This window comes from Phycodurus eques, chromosome 7, assembly GCF_024500275.1.
Source record: "Phycodurus eques isolate BA_2022a chromosome 7, UOR_Pequ_1.1, whole genome shotgun sequence".
In the NCBI taxonomy this organism is placed as follows: domain Eukaryota; kingdom Metazoa; phylum Chordata; class Actinopteri; order Syngnathiformes; family Syngnathidae; genus Phycodurus; species Phycodurus eques.
In genome coordinates, this window is record NC_084531.1 from 5,356,193 (window position 1) to 5,376,792 (window position 20,600).

A 20,600-nucleotide genomic window follows, 5' to 3' on the forward strand; every position below is an offset into this window, starting at 1 on the left:
GCCTTTCTCCTCCCAAGCCACACTACACGTTGCAGAGCGTGCTCGCCGTGCTTCAAATCTGATTTGCAAAACAGGATTAAGAGGTGGGCTTCTAAATGTCAGAGCCTGACTCCTTTTTCCCAGTCCTCACCCACATTTCGTGTTTCAAAAAGAAGCAACTTGCTCCATTAGTCTGTAGCGCCAATCTCATATATTGAGTCCAATATCTAGACCCATCACTCACCCTGGGTAAAAGACCTGAGCTCAAGTTGCCCCCAAGCAGAATTCAATATGTGCCATTTAATTGGGTGTGATGAGATCAGGTGGTGGGGTGTATTGTATCATTGAATAGAGGCCTGGCCACCTCTATTTTTCAGAGGAGGTGACAGGTGTGCATCTTTGCAAGCATTCAACTGTAGGTTGGTGTTATGGAGGACATTTGAGCCTGATCTCTAAAGAATGTCACCATTAAAAAAAAAAAAAAGAAAAAAGTAAATTACTGGCAGCAAGGATGCCAGTAATTTACAGTTCTACAGTACATTTACTGTAATTTGATTTTCATATACTACCGTATTTTGGATTACAGCATTGTCACCGTAATTTAACAGTGCATTTTCTATAATGTATTTAACAGGATACTACTCTATTATGGATTACAGTATGCCACCGTAATTTAACAATATTATTTTAACAATAGCATCATATAACCCTGCCACCGTGTCTGACTTCACACCTCCAGTCTACATCATTGACACCACCACCACCACCACCATCAGCCCACCACTGAAATCCTCCATGTTCAGGAAACCCAAACAAAAAATGCCTGGCCTTTGTAAGTCTCTGAGCAAGAGGAAGAGTAAAAAACTGCAGAGGTCCATGAACAGCAAACCATCACCAGAAGGGTGACCCGGTGGACAAGTTGGCTTAACTTTCTCCATCAGGCTCCGTGACGTCCATGCCCTCGTGCTTGCCCTTCGCTTGGTGCAGAGAGCGAGGGAGGGAGGGAAAAAGAATGAGGAGATGGAGAGGGAAAGATGCAACGGGGAGAAGTTCCAGTCTGTGTCCAGCAGCAGTTTGCCACCTCTGGGAGAAGAGATCGGGGTGTTGGTTCTCGATTGGACAGCTTCAGCATGGGAGGGTCACGGCTCTAATCACTCTCTCTCCGGACACTCTCACACTTTGACCTTTTCATCCACTGAGACTTTGGATGAACAACCAGTGGCAAAGTCGACTTGCAGCCATCAGGTGTGTCTGTGGTCGGTGGCCAAGAACAATACAGGAGTGACTTTAAAGACAGAGGTGTAGACAGGGCACAGCTGCTCAGCATGGACATTGACAAACACAAGGACAGAGGCACGTGTCAAAGTGACTGTGCGTCTCTAAAGAAGAAAGCTGAAGGAGATGAAGAAATGAGAGGAAAAAGAAGAGCGGGGAAGGCAGAAAAGGCGCAAGGAGTCATCCAAGTGAACAGAGAAGAAATTTGAGAGTGACGATGTGGTGATCCAGAACACATCCGCACTGCAGTCGCGATATAATGGCAAGAACCTGAGATTTGCATCAGCATGCGTTTGCATGGTTAGCATTTCCCTCAGAACATTTCTTTGTAATTTATATTATATGAAGGAGAAAAAAAAAAAAAAAACACATTTTCTGTACTTACACTTACTGTATGTAATTATGTTTTCACACTTGAATTTGTAAATGATGTGTTATGTTAAGTTTTGATAAACAAATCCTTTCAACGTCCAACCGAAGACCCAATGCACGATGTTTTTGAAGAACCCAGCGTGGCAACGCTACATCCTTGCTTAGTGGAACTAAACGCAAGAGACTGTAGATCCGTTTTGTTTGTGTGTTGGCACAATTCTCCCTGCGAAGCTAAATAAACATTGCAAACTTAGTTTTTGTGTCACACTGGCCTTACTTGAGAGTGGGAAGACGGGCCGAATCGAATCAAGTTCTCTTTTGGCATTCTCCTAGACCTGGAACGTAACATGACTTCGAGCAGGGGTGTCAAACATACGGCCCGTCAGGGGGTCCAATCCGGCCCGTGGGGATGGAGAACACATTCCCTGCTATTTTTCAATAAAAGTAACTTTTGTTGCTAATTTTGCCCACTGGAGGGTGCACTGACAACACGTAAATGACATTGCAAATGACTTGTGAAGGCCAAACGATGCTAAGTTTCAGGGGGACACTAATATAAAATGATGCGCCGTGTTGGCACTACAATTCTGTGAAAATAAATACATGTGGAAATGTTTTAAGACATTGAATATTACAAAATTTCTGTCAAAAGCGTCACTTCAAAAGAGGTTGGTTGTTGGAACCTTTTTTGGGTGGGTTTTTTTTTTTTCGATGCATTGCCACAACTTGTCTACAAAGGATGCATAACTGAATGGCGCACGCTCACTGATTCATAATACTGTTGAAATAATGTTTGGTTAAAAATTTCAGACTGCTCATGATTTGCAATAAAATTTGCAACAAGATAATAATGAGTAAATGGGAATATTTTCCGAAATTACTTGTAATTATTTGCACCAAAACAATGGGGAAAATTTTGAACAGTTGTTATTTATGGATTTTTAAGCCACAAATATTGTGGTGCAGCCCGCTTGAGATCTAATTGGGGGGAATGTGGCCCGCGAACTAAAATGAGTTTGACACCACTGACTGACTGAGTATGTTACCCAAATATAAGTATATGAGTGTTGGTAATTCATTTTGACTTTATATTATTGTATTTTGGGTGACAATATGTTACAATAATCTAACAGTGAGTTTAAGTAATTTATTTTAACATTATGTTACTGCATTTTGGATTACAGTACAGCATTGGTGTCCAACCGGCGGCCCGGGGGCCAGATCCGGCCCACAGCATCATTTTATGTGGCCTGCAAAAGCAAATCATGTGCGTTGACTTCAGGTTTCTTCCTAAAATACTAAAATTGAAAATTGTCTTCACTTTTAATAACGCTGACATTGCAATATTTTTTTTGTTACCAATCTCCCTTTAAAAAAACAAACAAACTGAATAATAGTTGAACAAACAATGTTTTACTGGCTTCTGATTTCAGAAGTAGCTATCCATCAATTTTTGTGTGAATATGTAATAATATGAGGTGATCATGCATTTACATTATATGGGTTCACAGTCTTAACGGCCCTCTGAGGGAAACCATAACTACGATGTGGCCCGGGATAAAAATGAGTTTGACACCCCATGCAGTACACGATAGTAGGGTAACTGTGGGTTATGGTAATGTTACAGTATGTTACTCTTTCTTCACACAGTAATAAAAAGTAAAAAAGAAAATCATCTTTTATTGTCGTGAACGCATGCACGCCAAATTGTTTCTCTGCATTTAACCCATCCCAGTTGTGGGCACAGCGAACACACACTGTTAGTGGCGGTGCAGATTGGAGCAGGGGGCTGCTTAAGCGCCCTCGTGTTTCAGTGTCTGGCTCAAGGACACCACAGTCTATTGCTGCGTGCTCTCATGCTGATGTGTTTTGTTTGTTTGTTTGTTTTTGTTTTTGACTTGAACTGGGGACCCCATGGCAACACTTTGTAATTAGTCTTCGCACGCTACTCATTTTTGAGTGAGATGCTACTGTCTTGACTTTGGACAGCAAAGCCTCCTTGTCATTCCAACCGGAAGATGAACTCTAACAGGACTTTTCGATATGAACTAGCTATCATGACGAACATGGCTGGGTCCAGATTGCGATGCCATTCGGTCTCGAATAAGAAGTTCGGTACTAAAGCCACTGCTCACAGAACATGAGGTGTGTACCTGTACTTGTATGACATCTGGGGATTACTATGACATTTTACAACAAATTAAAAAATGACATACATCACTTGATTTCTTTTCTACTAGCCTTTTAACATGGCGGTGATAACTGTCAGCAAACATGCAGTAGCTAAATTGCAATTTCTGCCTTCTTTTGATTTTTCTTGATTATTGCAATCTCATTTGTCTGACTGGGTCTACGGTTGTTTAAGTAAATGAGCATTTACGCAGATTTTTCATCAGTTCCGCTCTCGCTGGCGTGCACGCACACACAATCGCGCGCACACTTCCTCTCTCTGTACATCCCGTTGTCGTGGAAACTGCAGACAAGAGACCTCACTGCTTTACTGTCTGTCTCACATAAGAACATGCACACAAATACACACCATCATCAAATCAGTTAGGTCAATACTAATGTGTTGTTTCACATATAGTGGGGAAATGAGTTAAACAGGTGGAAACTGCTGGACTAAAACGCATACAAGGTGTTATAATCATCAAGTGACAGATTATACAATCATTCCGAAAATATGGGGGGGGGGTTAGAAGAAGCACGGTGGGTAAGCACACGTGGGCAGGTCGCCCATCATAGTTACATCAGAAGCTATAAAGGAAGGCAAGATGATAAATGGACGTGGAAGAAAGGAGGAGAGACACACCAAGGGTAGGGTTCACGTGGAGTTTGACGCAAGCCACGCCAAGCAAACGTGGAAACTACCAAGCAGCAACCGGAAGCCCGTTTGCTGACTGGCAACAATGAGATGCGGAGATGTGGAAAATCTTCATGGTGGCAAAATGCATCCTACCTTCCAAGCAAAGTGGGTCAGCGCGGTTAAAACCATCGCGTCTGGCTGAGTCTTCACGTCACGACAATAAAAAGTGTTTCAGGGAGCATCCCTCAGTGATGTCACGAGCGCCTCCTCACTGGCGTGCACGCTAAAAGCTTCTTGTAACTCTCCCAAACATCGCGATGCTTAAGGCTGCAGACAGCACCCCCCCCCCCCCATCCCCCCCAGGCACAAAAAGAAAATAGAATGTAATGTAGCATCGTGAAAATGTTGAACGAGTCAAACGAGTCAAAATGAGAACGTGAGGGTGTTCCCATTTTGGGTTGAAGCATGCCGCACAAGCTCCCGGGGCCAGTTGACTGCACCGAACGCAAAAGGTTGCAGCAAAAAAAAAAAAAAAATAATAAAATGAAGTGGCAGCCTTCCTCCAGCCCTCCGTGCGCGAAAACGGCAGAACACATTGAAAACAACTCTTACCCACTGGCCTTTTAGAGCTGATGCAGCCCATTTTTGCAGCTTGCGCACAGACAGAGAGGATGCCGATGAAGTTTGTGCTAAGGGAGCGTACCTTAGAGAAGGACAGCCGCGCTCGCTCCGCCGGGTTGCGCGAAATCAGGCGGCCGGGACGTTGCCCGTCATGTTGGGGCTCGTCTATGTTCTCTTTTTCGTCACATCCATACATCGAAATAGCGCCCTTGTATTTGGTTCGCGAGGGAGTCTTCTCGGTTGAGTGTCGGTGATCAGCACCACAGCGGAGGGACAGCGTCGTGGATCTCCCCCGCGGCCGAGAAGCTCATGCTTGGGGGGGGGTTGCCTCCTCCCTCCCGTCCTGGTCTTAGTCTGTTGAGTCCGAGAGATCTCCGGTCTACGTAGTGAGCAATCAGAGTGGGACACATGGATATCCAAACCCAAGCTCACACGCGTGTATTTATACACCCATGGCCGCCTCCTTGCACTGTTTTGCTCTCTTGGGCAGGAGCGCAATGTGATGTGATTGGCTGGTGTCACTTTACATGTCAGTCAGCGTTGTGGGAGGCCAGGAGGAGATATTTAGGCAACTAGTGGCCTTGTATTTCTTCTCAGTTAGTTACCCTACAAAGCATTTTTATCACTAACCCTTTTTTAATGTTGTGCAGTGTCATAATGCAGTAATAACACAACAATTATGACACTGACACGTGCTTGTAAGTCAAAACATTTGTATGTCAAATCATCTTTCCTCATTGAAATGATTGGAAATGCCATTAATCCGTTCCAGCCTCTGAAAAAAAAGTTTGTAATGTGTTTTTTAATAAGAAAAATCACACTCTATAATATGGTACCTAACAAAAACTTACAGGTATGACATAAATAGAATGTAAAGAAACAGTTTTAGCCACATTTTTGGATCATTTCTACGGATCTTGTGGTGCTCCCTTCTGGTGTGCGCACTTTGGCCAACTGTGGCAGTATCATACAGACAAATATATACTAAAGATGGAACCGGTCTCAGGTCCTCAGTAAGCCACTGTGATAGTCTTTTTTTTTTTTTTGTAAAGAATAAAGAATATATGCCTGTGAGCATTGTTATATTATCTGTTTACATGGTTGCTCCGCCGTTTGTGTTCAAACACTCGTTGCTGAACGGGTTATAACAGCAGAACAATGATGTTATGCTGTGGTGTTTCCCATTATGTGTTAGCATTAATCTAGTTGACTTAAGGGCAAAGTTAAATCAGTGTTTTGTTTCGGTTGACTGTAAACCTCAACTGGAAGAGGCAATAAGCAGCTTGAAGCCTCTTTTTCCAAGAATTGTTCACTATCCGCCAAATTATTGCTTGTTGTGTCGTGTGTTAAGTTGATTTCACTGCCACCATACAGGGCTTGTGTCTCAAAGTTTTGCTCACAAGTCAAAGCAAGAAATTGGCCCAACAAAGGCTCGTATCGCGAAACCGTTACAAACGTAATAAAGCAAAATAAAAGAGAATGTAAATAAACTGGTTTATAAAGTTTAATTCCTATATGTTGGGACAACCGAAAATCACACATCTCTATGTGCGTGTTATGCTGTTCATACATATTAATGCTGTCCACTCTTTTTCTATAAAGCGGCTACTGTCCATTTGATTGCAGCCTCCAGTTGACTACCGTTAATGCGTATTAGTCAAGAATTCACTCCTTTTTGGATGGCTACTTTCACCTTTTTATGGAATTGCTGGAGGGTCCAGCTAGCATTTTTTTTTTCCCATTGCACTCGAGCAGCGACATATCTGAAGCTAACTCAGATTTTGGCTCACAACACAAGACAAAAAATAAATAAATACATTTAAAAACTCAAGCGAGATTTTCATAAATTGAGGAAATCTTGTAAATTGGAGCACTCGTAAGTACCATTTTTAGTATTTTAAAAATAACCGGCATGAATCGTCAGCACATTCAACTCATTGTAGTGTATGACTATGTATTGAATGAAAGTGAGCAAAAGGGCCTATTGTGAAGTCCATTGTAGCCACTCGGAAGCATCTTCATTCTCCCTGCATCTCTCTTTTCTTGCTCGCTTCACGCCCACCACGACTCTGAAGATGGCTGTGCAGAGCTGCTCCTCAACGGTGCCCATTATCTGGTGCCAAAGAGCCAATCCAGTGGCTCCTTTGAGGACTCCTTTACATTCATCCCCAAAGAGAATATAGTAATGATGCATGAGAACTATGCAATGAAGGCCTGAATGGGTTCTCGGAGCTTGCTTTTTATGAGGGCCTATTCCACCACCAAGCACATATAACAATATACTGTATACTATTACACTAATATTAATGAGGCTTTTCTCATTAGAGGACCATGCAGTCTCAAAAGACACATTTTGACATACTGTACTGTGTGTATTTTTTGTGTGTGATTTTTTTTAATGTTCTGTAGAACTTCATTACTGTATTATTGTGGCAGTTGCCTCCAACATTTAATATCCAAATGTCACAAGCAGCTTCAGCATGTTTACAGTGGGTGAGAGAAAGATGCCCTAAACCCACTTAAGGGGAAACTTGCAGGCGAATATGGACGCTTTACCCATCAAGAGAGCTCCACTGTGCCTGATTGTGCGTATAGATCTGGGGGTGGCCTGGTGTGGCCGTGGCAACCCTAAACTGCCACCTGGTTACCCAATTGGCCACTCCCATTGTGTGTGCGTTTTTGTCAAATTTTTTTCTTGTCTAGAATTACATTTTTTCTCAACGTTTCCCAAGACATCAAGGAAGCATTTCAACTGCACAAACACACGCACATACAGAGCATGATCTTTTTGTCTATCATGTTTCCGCTGGTAAGACTACAGAATGGATGAACAAGTGGCAAGTTGACAAGAACGACTCCATGTGTGAAGCCCAGAACAGCCAGCAGAGGATGAGCAGATGATCAGATGTTACTGGAGGCTATTAGCAAGTCCCTGTTCACATCTTCAACGTTTTCAGACACTTTCAATATGCTCTTTAATTTTCCATAGTCAGGCTTATGTATTTAATATTTATGTTACATTTTTTAGTTTTGCTGATCGCATAAAATCGCAGAAATCTTTGTGAGGCAGACAGTATTCTGTCTCACAAAGGTGGACGACCATTATGCAAATACTGTACAGGCTAATGCCTGGGACCTCGAGGTTGCCAGGTACCCCCAAACGTCTCTTAAAAACTGATTGTAAAAGTTTTGCTTTTAAAGCAATTGTTGTTGTTTTAGTCTTATCTTAACTCACACACTTACAACACATCAATAATGCTTGATCTATCGTTGTTTTGATCGCCCACCTGCCCATCCTCCCCAGTGGGCTAGTCCATCATCTTATTGTGCATGTGCAAACTTGGTTCAGAAAGATTAAACAAACTCACTGGTGCAATTGCAAGAAAACTGAAGTGGCAGCTGCAGTTTGCGCATTCCAAACGTTTGCTCTGAATGAAAGCCATTTATGCAATATATATCGACCTACCTAAAATCTCAAAACTGGACTACCAATCGAGATGGGATGCAATTAATAAAATACAACAACCACCAGTGATACAGTAAACCTAGCTTTCCTAGATGAGAAGCGAAATGTCTTATAAGACAACCAGAACAGTCCAGTTGTGATCAATCCAATGGCCTAAGAATACAATGACCGGAATGAATGACAATATTCATTGGACAGAGAGATTAAAGATCTGCTTCAAACATTAGGTCAGAAAAATACCAGTATACCAGTTTTTAATGTTAGGCTGCTGACATAATTGTAAATACATTACTCTTTTTTACTCATACTGTAAATTTGTAAATCTGACTCTAATGTGCTCCATGAGCTCACCAAACTCCTGCCACGCCCGAGGGGCTGTCCTGCTTGACACCCATCTGCAACATCGCATGGACATTGTGGACAGTGCCTCTGGATTGGCAGACCAGAGTGGCGGGCCCCCTTTTTAAGAAGCGGGACTGGAGGGTGTGTTCCAACTACAGGGGGAATCACACTCCTCAGCTTCCCTGGTAAAGTCTAGGTGAGGGTGCTGAAGAGGAGGGTCCCTCAGAAAGTCCAATCTCAGATTCAGGAGGAGCAGTGTGGTTTTCATCCTGGCCCTGGAACAGTGGACCAGCTCTCCAAACTCAGCAGGGTCCTCGAGGGTGCATGGGAGTTCGCCCAACCAGATGTGCCTCGTGGACTTAGAGAAGGCGTTTGAGCCTGTCCCTCGTGGAGTCCTGTGGAGGGTGCTCCCAGAGTATGGGGTCTCATACCCTAACATGGGCTGTTCTGTACCTGTACGACTGGTTTCAGAGGTTGCTCCGCAGTGCCAGCAGTATGTGGGATTCATTTCCAGTGAGGGTTGTGCTACGTCAAAGCTGCCCTTTTGTCATCAGTTTTGTTCATGAACTTTATGGACAGAATATTTAGGCACAGACCTTAATGGGGGTCCGGTTTGGTGGCCTCAGTATTGCATCTCTGCTTTTTGCAGATGATGTGTTCTGTTGGCTTCATCACGCCGTGATCTTCAACTCTCACTGGAGATGTATGCAGCTGAGAGTGGCTCAGGATAAAAATCAGCACCTCCAAATCGTAGACCATGGTACTCTGTCGGAAAAGGGTGACGTGCCCTCTCCAGGTCGGAGATGAGATCCTGCCCCAAGTGGAGGAGTATCTCGGGCTCTTGTTCACTAGTGAACGATGAATGGAGCAGGAGTCGACAGGCAGATCGGTGCAGCGTCTGCAGTGATGCAGACACTTTATCGGTCTGTTGTGAGGGAGGAGGTGAGCTGAAAGGCGACGCTCTCGATTTAATAGTTGGTCTATGTTCCTAACCTCATCTATGAAAGAACAAGATTGCAGATACATGCGGCTGATATGAGTTTCCTCCGCAAGGTGTCCGGGCTCTCCCTTAGAGACGGGGTGAGAAGCTCGGTCTTCCAGGGAGGACGCTCCTCCTTATCGAGACGAGCCAGATGAGGGTGGCTCGGACATCTAATTAGGATGGCTCCTGGACGGCTCCCTGGTGAGGTGTTACAGGCACATCCCACCGTGGATGACCCAGGACGCACTGGAGGGACTATGTCTCACAGCTGGCCTGGGAACGCCTCGGGCCCCCTTCAGGCTGGACGAAGTGGCTGGAGAGAGGGAAGTCTGGGCTTCCCTGCAAAAGCTGCTGCCCCAGCGACCCGACTCTGGATGAGCAAACAACAAAATGGATGGATGGATGGACTCTAATGTCAGTGCCTCACCAGCCATGAACCTCAGTACATGTTGCAAGGTTTCAGTATATTGTAATTTCAATACTGAATATGTAATCTCTTTGTTAATAAACCATTAATGATTAAAAGACTGGTTTGCAGCCTATAGTCCCACTCAGTGACGGTGTGAGTGTGAATGGTTGTCAGACTGACTAGCGACCAGTTCAGGGTGTAGTCTGCCTTTCGCCTGAAGTCAGCTGGGAGAGGCTCCAGCGCCCCGCGACCCTAACCAGGATAAACGGTGGATGGATGGATGGATGGATGGATAGAAAATCCCACCACTGCCTACATTAAAAACAATGTCGCGTTAAAGTGTTTGAGATGCCTCAATTATTCTCTGACTTTGTAGCTGCCTATTACAGACACGTTTTGCGTTATGTGCCACCTCAAAATGACCTCTGGTCAACCCCCTGCATGTAAAATCTGTTTCCCCCCCCCTTTAAATATTCTTTTTTTCAATTTTCCCCTACTTTAACGGTCCCATATTTTGGCTATTGAGACCTCCATAGAGTGACTCTCTAACATGGACGTTGTATAAAATGCAACATGGTGTTCATTCACTGAAAAGTTCCATAGACACACTACACGCTTTAGGTGCTTGTGCTGGGACGACTAATAATAAACCAGGATATATTAAGATATCAACTCACAGCTTCTTATGGGTGTTTAGACACTGGCCCTCTGTCTGTCCCCTAAAAGCATTTTGTACAGCTACATTTTCAATAAACATTTTATTTATTTTTTTTTATTAAAAAGGCGGCACGGTGTGACTGGTTAGCACATCTGCCTCACAGTTCTGAGGATCTGGGTTCACATCCCGGCCTCACCTGTGTGGAGTTTGCATGTCCTCCCTGTGCCTGGGTGCGTTTTCTCCGGGCGCTCCGGTTTCCTCCCACATCCCAAAAACTTGCATGGTAGGTTAACCGAAGACTCTAAATTGCCCGTAGGTGTGAATGCGAGTGCGAATGGTTGCTTGTTTATATGTGCCCTGCAATTGGCCGGCGACCAGTTCAGGTTGTAGCCTGCCTCTCGCCCAGAGTCAGCTGGGATAGTCTCCAGCACGCCCGCCACCCTCAAAGGGATACAGATCCATCATTCTACATGGGCATATAGCTGAACAGGACAGGTTAAAAAAAATAAAAATAAAAAGGAATGCGTGGACGAGTTTAATTTATATTTTCTATGTTTACTGAGGCATCATAGGGACAATATTACATACCCAATACTAGAAAAAGATGGTTGGGCAAAATACAGTGCCTTTAAGTGTACCAATAAGTACATTATGAAAACGTTCAGAGTGAAGTAAGTTTGTATAAATCCTCTGCAAAAGACTGCAATTGGCTTTTTCACTTTAAATATTTTATAACATTTTAAAATAACAGACACTCAGTGTCTGATGCTGTGGTGCCACAAACGGTTGTATGTAGTAAAGGAAGTGAGTGCAACAGGATTAGACAAGCCTGCCACTGTGACTGCATTGAATCTATCAATGTCGTGTGCATGGTCCAGCATGTTATCTTCCATCCATTCTCTGACCCTTTTATCCTCACGGGGGTCGCAGGTGTGCTGGCACCGATCCCAGCTGACATTGGGTGAGAAGCAGAGTACATCGTGGATGGGTTGCCAGCCAATCGCAGGGCACATAAATAAGCAACCATTCACACTCACATTCACATCGATGTACAATTTCGAGTCTTCAATTAACCTACCGTGCATTTTTTGGAACGTGAGAGGAAACCGAAGTACCAAGAGAAAACCCAGAAAAAACACAAAATCACATCATAATCACAATATTAGAACATTTGTGTAGACATTAATTCCTTTATAAGAGGCATCTGCCAAATCCTGATATCAGTTTACATACTGTTTAAATTAATACAATTGATATTGCTGTATGCTCTTAACTCTCCTCTCACGTGTTGTATGTATCATTCCTGGTGCGTGTTACTTGTCATTATTAGTCCTCAGAGAGCAGAATGAAAGCTCTTTATTAAAGCTTTGCAAGACCTCTTGTTCATTGTACAATATGAGTCCAGCATGCAAAAACGGCACACGGTGGCCTGAGAGAGCTGAGGAGAGAAACATCTGCAGAACAGAACAAAGATGAGGATGTTTTGACAGGCTTGCATTCGACCAGCTGTAGAGTCACAGGAGATGTGCAGCTGCCCCAGGGCTTCCTACTCTATATGCAAGCCAACAGGCCAAGAACAAGCAGGATGCCTGCAGAAGAGCTTTGATGGGCATCATCATTGTGAATGATGACATGAACAAGTTGTCCAAGTACAGTACACTTACTTTTCTTTACTTTTTAAAAATTATTTTGATAATATTTATAAAAATGACTTATAAGGTGGCAGCACAGTGACCGACTGGTTAGCACATCCGCCTCACAGTTCAGAGGTCGTGGGTTGAAATCTGGGCTCAGGCCCTCCTGTGTGGAGTTTGCATGTTCTCCCCGTGCCTGTGTGGGTTTTCTCTATTTAGTCCGGTTTCCTCCCACATTCAAAATGCATGGTAGGTTAATTTAAGATTTTAAATTGTCTGTAGGTATGAATGTCCCTGGGTCCCTCTGTGTGGGACGTGTCCCGTCCGCCGGGCTGCTCTCGGGTGGCCCACCGGGCTTTGTGCATGTAAAACGGTGTCAATTCACTTGCATGTATCCGCAGGCACACACCCCTAGGACTCTTTCACTGGGTGTGGGGTCACGCACTTACTGCAACAAATAACTCATGAATATGCAAATCGCTTGTGTATCCCCTCACTTATACTCTCATCCTGTAGACTTTTATAATTTACAGTAATTAATGCCACCACACTTCAGCTGTACAGCCGGGTTCACGACCCTTGTCCTGCATGCTTCTTCTCCTGTCCTTGTCCTGTTCTATCTTGTCCTATCCTTCCCTCACAGGGTGTAGCACTACAGCCCCATGCAACACTCATATTTAATGTTGGAGATAATGTAATGACTTACTTTTCTCTTAGCCATTTTGGGGTATTTTTAGCTGTGTTTTGGGCCACGATCTTGTTGCAAGACCCATGACCTGCGACTAAGACGAAGCTTTCTGACACTGAGCAGCACATGTCTCTCTAGAATACCTTGATAGTCTTGAAATTGCATTGTACCTTGCACAGAGTCAATACACCCTGTGCTAGATGCAGCTAAGCAGCCTCAGAAACTAACAGAGGCTCCTCCATGTTTCACAGTAGGGACAGTGTTCTTTTCTTGGTATGCTTCATCTTTGCGCTTTTTAACATAGAGCTTATGCGCTTTGCCAAAAAATTCCAGTTTTGTCTCACCTGTCTATAGTTCATTCTTACAGAAGCTTTGTGGCTTGTCAACATGCAGTTTGGCAAATTCCAGTCTCAAATTTTTTATGATTTATTTTCAACACTGGTGTCCACCTCGGTCGTCTCACATGAAGTCTATTTTGGCTCAAAATCATGACGGATGGTGCGATCTGACACTTGTGTACCTTGACCTTGGAGTTCATCTTTAATTTATTTGGAGTTTGTGTTGGGCTCTTTTGTTACCATTCATATTGTCCATCTCTTCAATTTGTCAGCAATTTTCCTCCTGCGACTATGTCCAGGGAGGTTGGCTACAGTCCCGTCGATCTTAAATTTCTGAATAATACTGTATGTAGAACTGTTGTCACAGTCAAGCTGCTTGGAGATTATTTTATAGCCGATACCTTTTCTTGTGGTTGTCTTTAATTTTCTTTCTAATCATGTAAGATAACTCTCTCCTTCGCTTCCTCTGTTCCGTGTTTAGTGTGGTACACACTATGCCATCAAATGGCACAGTGATTACTTGTCATCGTTTAAATACGCCGACTGTCTGATTATCAGTTTGAAGACACCTGTGATGCTAATTAGACGGTAGACGTTGTTTGAACATGTCCCTATGATTAGGTTATTTGCAATCTTTTCTCAGGGTACCATAATTTTTGTGCAGGCTTGTCTTATCAGTTTGTTTGTTTTTTAAATAATTATGTTGAACCGCAATTCAAAAGCAATGTCTGATATTAGTTACTGTAATTTTGTCATATTCAAGTTTAATTTGGTTTTCAATTCATGTGACAACTGTGAGTTTTTCTTTCATTTACAGAGGAGTACCAACAATTTTGTTCATGTGTGTATGGGCGAATACTGATGCCGGTATCTGTATCTGGCCGATACTGGGGTTACTTAAGATTTCGGGTACTCGTGAAGGGTGTCAATACTCGTCCCCGATACTTAAGGCAAATAAATCCTCTTCATCAGTAGTTAGCATTACACCGTGGTTTGAAATATCAGTGAATCATTATGATTATCTTAATGTACATCAGAAGGAAATAAATGTCTTCGTTCACAATTATCTGTTGTGTTAATTGAAATTGAATCTATCAAAACTACTTGTGGCATCTGTATTGAGGAGATCTGTTTATTGCATCAAGTATCATTATTTTTCATCACCTACATTTTATTTACTGATTGGCTAGGGGGGAGAAAAAAATCACAGGATTCTATGGCCTTATGGTGAGGTATGTGGTGTCCATTTAAGCCTAAAGTTACCAAATACTGCACGGTAGCTGTATTAGAAAAACAGCATTTGATATATTAGATATATTTTATCGTTTTGAAAAAAGAGTAAACCACTTTATTTCTGCTTGATTAAGATTGCAATTGATAGTTATTTTCTTAGATTCCTGAAAAGAAATAAAATAGTTATTGAACAATGCTTAATTTCTGACTTCTTAGAGAAACCCAGTGAGCTGACGTGAATTTTAGTATAAAAAGGTGAATTCATTTTGAAATTATTCATTCCTGCTCTAAATAATAAAACAACAACATGTTTTCTTGGTTTTTCACTTGTGGTCTAACACATTTGTAAACACTAAGTCTAACGTTCAGGTATGGTTTGTTTGAATGGAAACTGCAGATTGTAACCACATTTCATGGCCTTTGTCAGTAATTGCTGTGAACAAGTCATGGCCCTGGAAAGATGGATGTTTTGATGCTGAGTAATTCAAGATGTCTGTATGCTTTTGACATGTTTGCATTGCATATTGTGTATGAATACATTTGTGATAAGAGTCATTGGTTTTGTTCATGAGAAGCATGTGGCTCAAAATAGGTAAGTCAAGTCGAGATTTTACTATTTTTCACTCTATTTTTGTGAAGCCTCAGTCTGTCTGCTAAAAGATGTGCGAGTCTTGATTGTGAGCCAAAGGTGAGACCAGACCCATCATATGGAGTAAAAATGATGGCCTGCGGCTCTAGTCTGAATGAGATTAAGGCAAATCGAAATCAGGTTTAATAAACTCTGAACCCCAGCAGATGTCCACAATAATTACCATAATCTGTCTCCTAAAGTTAAAAATAGGTGGTCTTTAAATATTTTGCATTATTAACGGTCTACTGGTGGTAATGTACGGTGGCCTGGAAGTGCAAAACAATATAACAAAATTGCGAAACACTCTTACATTTCAGGGAAAAAAATAAATAAAAGCCATAACACTTACATTTCAGGAAACAAATTAACAAAAGCCAAAACTGTCATGGGTGTGTGTTCTGGTTCTTGTCTTCCCCCTGTCTCATACACACATGCTCCTGAGAGGATCTTCCCCACCTGTGCCTTGCTAATCCTAATTACCCCATGCATTTAACCCTGTGTCGCATTCTTTCTGGTCGCCAGTTCGTTGTACCTTATTTCCATGTCACTGACTCATAGTAAGCCTTAGACCCTGTTTTGATTATGGACCTTGCCTTTTGCCTCACATTTGTGGATACTGTTGCCTTTGCGGATTGCTTGTCTGTGTTCCAACCCCTGCCCGTTTATGAAACTACTCTTTTTTATTTTATTTTTATTTATTTATTTTTTTTTTTTATTTTTTATTTTTTTAACTGTCTATTGTATTGGAGTCGTGCATTTGGGGACCTTTACTTTGTTCTGCTCACTATAAAAAAACACTTTGACATTTCAGTAATAATAATAAAATAATAAAAAATTTTTTTATTTTTTTTATTTATTTTTTTATTGTATTTGGGATGGACATCTCTCATTTGCGTAGCCTCCCCTTCCCGCGATGCAGGAGCCAATCGTGGTGAAGCTTGGTGGGTCTTGCAGAGAAAGGGCGTGGGATTTCTCAGAATGTCTGTGAAATGGGTTTCCTTTCCGGGTGTTTCGTCTTTTGTTCATTTGTTTCCTGCAATGTAAGTGTTTTGGCTTTTGTTGTTTCCTGAAATGTAAAAGTGTTTCACAATTTTTTTTTGGTATTGTTTTACACTTGGCGGCACGGTGGACGACTGGTTAGCACATCCGCCTCACAGTTCTGAGGACCGGGGGTCAAATCCCAGCCCTGCCTGTGTGGAGTTTGCATGTTCTCCCCGTGCCTGGGTGGGTTTTCTCCGGGCACTCCGGTTTCCTCCCACATCCCAAAAAAAAACATGCATAATAGGTTGATTGAAGACTCAAAATTGCCCGTAGGTGTGAATGTGAGTGGGAATGGTCATTTGTTTCTATGTGCCCTGTGATTGGCTGGCGACCGGTTCAGTGTGTACCAGTATAGATTATAGCCTGCCCGGCAGCAGCATGTGGTTATGATTCGTGACTTTGGGCACGGTGCGACCAACAATTGTTGTGAAGCAGCAGGCCCCCTACCCTCATAACAGACGTGAACCAAAATCTGCAAAGCTGATTTTTCAGTGGAGGAAGTATCCAGCAGTACGACGACAGGTGGCCACAGTGGAAAAATGCCAAACTATCAGACCTAGCAGACCATGCATTTGTTATGCAAATAATTTAGTATGCAAAATTGTTAAAAGCTTTAGTCCTTATGTATTCCAAGCATCATTGATTCTTGTTGTTTCTTACCACCAGAAAATGATGAAGTCCCGATAACCTGACTTTGTGATTTACACTTTAAGCAATTCAGGGATACTTACATATTATTTGATATGTGAACAAATGAGCAGGATTACTCTAATATGAGAAAGTGTGCATCCTCCAACAGGGTGTGCATGATTTATGGAATTTTCTTACATACATGGATTGCCTTTGTGTCTTAAGAACATAACTCTTGTAATGATGATTATTATTATTATTAGCAGCATCAGAATCAGGTCACTAGCAGTGGGGTTATTGAGGGACTGAGAGACCCCACGGTGGCAGTGAGGCGGTGGTGCTGGTCTTTGAGAACGAGGAGGAGGAGGAAGATGTGGTGGTCTTATTGGGGGAGAAGGAAGAGAATGGAACAGGAAGCAGCAATAATCAAACCGGTAGAGATGCCACGTGTAAGGCTGCCGTAATGGGTAGGCAATTGTATTATGCTGAAGCGTATATTGGTCGAATAAAAATGTCATTAATTTAGGAGAAAAGAATAAGCCGGAAGCAATGCCTGCGTTACTTCTGGTTTGGTGTCATTTTAAATTTAATCGTTAAAATCAAACTATTTTATCTAGTAAAGGGGGAACAACGTCACTTTTTATGTGTATAAAACTTAGGGAAAGTGATGAGAAACCTTTTTATCAGTCTCGTAATCTGAAGGCTTTTACACTTTGTGAAATTTTGAGTTCTAGATGACAGAGGCTTACTTAAACTCAGAACACACACAAAATACGACCAAGATTGGAATTTTATAATATATTTAATTACATATACAAGGGCTCTAGAGGGGAAACACACAAAAGGGTTCTAACTAAAGAAAGAAAATAATACTAATAATGGTAAAAAGAAGGAAAATCGGCATACGAAAAGGGAAATAGAACATTGTGTGTTGGACTAAAGTTGGAAACGTGAGCGTTTACTGCATCGAGTGCGGCCGGGAGAGAGAGAGAGAGGACAAAGTTGAGATTTGTCTGAAGTGAGTAATTTCCCCGAAATTATTAAGCACCAATATTGTACAGTCTGCCAAAGGTTTGACGTGTCTACTCACGACCGTACTCAGCTGGCCTCTGGGAGTGGTCTCTCTCGGGGCTGGTCTCAGGAAGCACGGAGGCAGATTTGGTTGAAGAAGGGAAAAATGTAGCAAAATAAAGCAAAACAAAAGAGGCGGAAGATGAAAAATGGTTGTTTGTCACACCTCCTTGGGAGAATATGACCGTCTCTCTTCCTGCCTTTTTATGTGGCTCGCTGGCTATTTCAGAGCAATCACGCTTGGCTGGAAGTGTACCTGGTACCTAAGGAACAGCTGCTTTGATCGCCAAGCGGTGGCCCACGGATAGGCTGGGAAGCCGAGTCTGTGCTCTTCCTGTCCCTTCGCAGCTGCTCAGTCGTGTGTCCGAACAAAGAAGGCCAGCCCGGCTGGCGAGCTGCTAAGAAGTCAGAGGAGAGAAAAAACACAAGAGAACAAAAACACACCAGCGTCAGGGTTAAGTACCCCAGGGGCGTGTCGAAGAGGGAAGGAGAAGACCACACCCATCAACTTGAATATAGACTAAAAATTTGATAAAATTGGTTTAAAATCATATAGTCATAAAAAATAACCTCAACTTGGTACCCTCTTTACTCAGAGGTCAAGTATATCAGACTGACTTTTTATACAGTGCGTACGGAAAGTTTTCAGACCCCCTTAAATTTTTCACTCTTTGTTATATTGCAGCCAATTGTTAAAATCTTTTAAGTTATTTTTTCCCTCATTAATGTACACACAGGACCCCATATGGACAGGAAAGAAAAACAGAACTGTTGAAATTTTTGCAGATCCTTTGCTGTGACATTCATATTTAACTCGGGTGCTGTCCATTTCTTCTGATCATCCTTGAGATGGTTCTACACCTTCATTGGAGTCCAGCTGTGTTTGATTATCCTGATTGGACTTGATTAGGAAAGCCACACACCTGTCTATATAAGACCTTACAGCTCACAATCCGTGTCAGAGAAAATGAGAATCATGAGGTCAAAGGAACTGTCTGAAGAGCTCAGAGACAGATTTGTGGCAAGGCACAGATCTGGCCAAGGTTACAAAAATAATTATGTTGCACTTAAGGTTCCTAAGAGCACAGTGGCCTCCATAATCCTAAAATGGAAGATGTTTGGGACGATCAGAACCCTTCTTAGAGCTGGCTGTCCGGTCAAACTGAGCAATTGGGGGGAAAGAGCCTTGGTGAGAGAGGTAAAGAAGAACCCAAAGATCACTGTGGCTGAGCTTTAGAGATGCAGTCAGGAGATGGGAGAAAGTTCAAGAAAGTCAACCATCACTCCAGCCCTCCACCAGTTGGGGCTTTATGGCAGAGTGGCCTGACGGAAGCCTCTCCGCCGTGCAAGACACATGAAAGACTGGATGGAGTTTGCTAAAAAAAAAAAAAAACACCTGAAGGACTCCAAGATGATGAGAAATAAGATTCTCTGCTCTGATGAGACCAAGATAGAAATTGTTGGCCTCAATTCTAAGTGGCATGTGTGGAGAAAACCAGGCACTGCTCATCATTTGTCCAATACAGTCCCAACAGTGAAGCATGGTAGTGGCAGCATCATGCTGTGGGGTGTTTTTCAGCTGCAGGGACAGGGAGAGTGGTTGCAATTGAATAAAAGATGAATGCGGCCAAGTACAGGGATATCCTGGATGAAAACCTTCTTCACAGTGCTCAGGACCTCAGACTGGGCCGATGGTTCACCTTCCAACAAGACAATGACCCTAAGCACACAGCTAAAATACCGAAGGAGTGGCTTCAGAACAACTCTGTGACTGTTTTTAAGGAACCAGCCAGAGCCCTGACTTAAACCCAATTGAGCATCTCTGGAAAGACCTAAAAATGGCTGTCCACCAACGTTCACCATCCACCTGACAGAACTGGAAAGGATCTGCGAGGAAGAATGGCAGAGGATCCCCAAATCCAGGTGTGAAAAACTTGTTGCATCATTCCCAAAAAGACTCATGGCTGTATTAGCTCAAAAGGGTGCTTCTACTAAATACTGAGCAAAGGATTTTAATACTTACGGCTGTGTGATATTTCAGGTTTTTTTTTAAATACATTTGCAAACATTTAAACAATTAAATGTTTTTCTGTCAATATGGGGTGCTGTGTGTACATTAATGTGGAAACAAATTAACTTAAATTACTTCAGCAAATGGCTGCAATATAAAAAAGAGTGAAAAATTTAAGGGGGTCTGAATACTTTCCGTACCCACTGTACTTTAGTTTTGGCAAATCAACTGCTTATGATTCAAATCACATTTCATGCTGCTTGGAGTCAAATCAAGACAAACAAAACCTCGCACTTGCACTTGTAAAGTTGACACACTGACACAGACATCAAGGCATACATTTGGAAAATTTCTGCAGAGTTTGTGAAATATCAAAACAGACATTTATCCTTGGTTAAACATCAGAGTCCCCC

General features: G+C 42.5%; 1 protein-coding gene across 1 annotated transcript in view; it reads right to left on the reverse strand.

Moving 5' to 3' along the window:
* Window positions 1-5,324, reverse strand: part of fam131ab (family with sequence similarity 131 member Ab) — a 32,254-nt gene extending 26,930 nt beyond the window's left edge. Inside the window, exon 1 of the mRNA XM_061682081.1 lies at window positions 5,136-5,324. Within this exon, the coding sequence (XP_061538065.1) occupies window positions 5,136-5,249 (114 nt within the window). The 5' untranslated portion in view covers window positions 5,250-5,324. The remainder of the gene's footprint in view (window positions 1-5,135) is intronic.
* Between the last annotated feature and the right edge of the window lie 15,276 nt (window positions 5,325-20,600).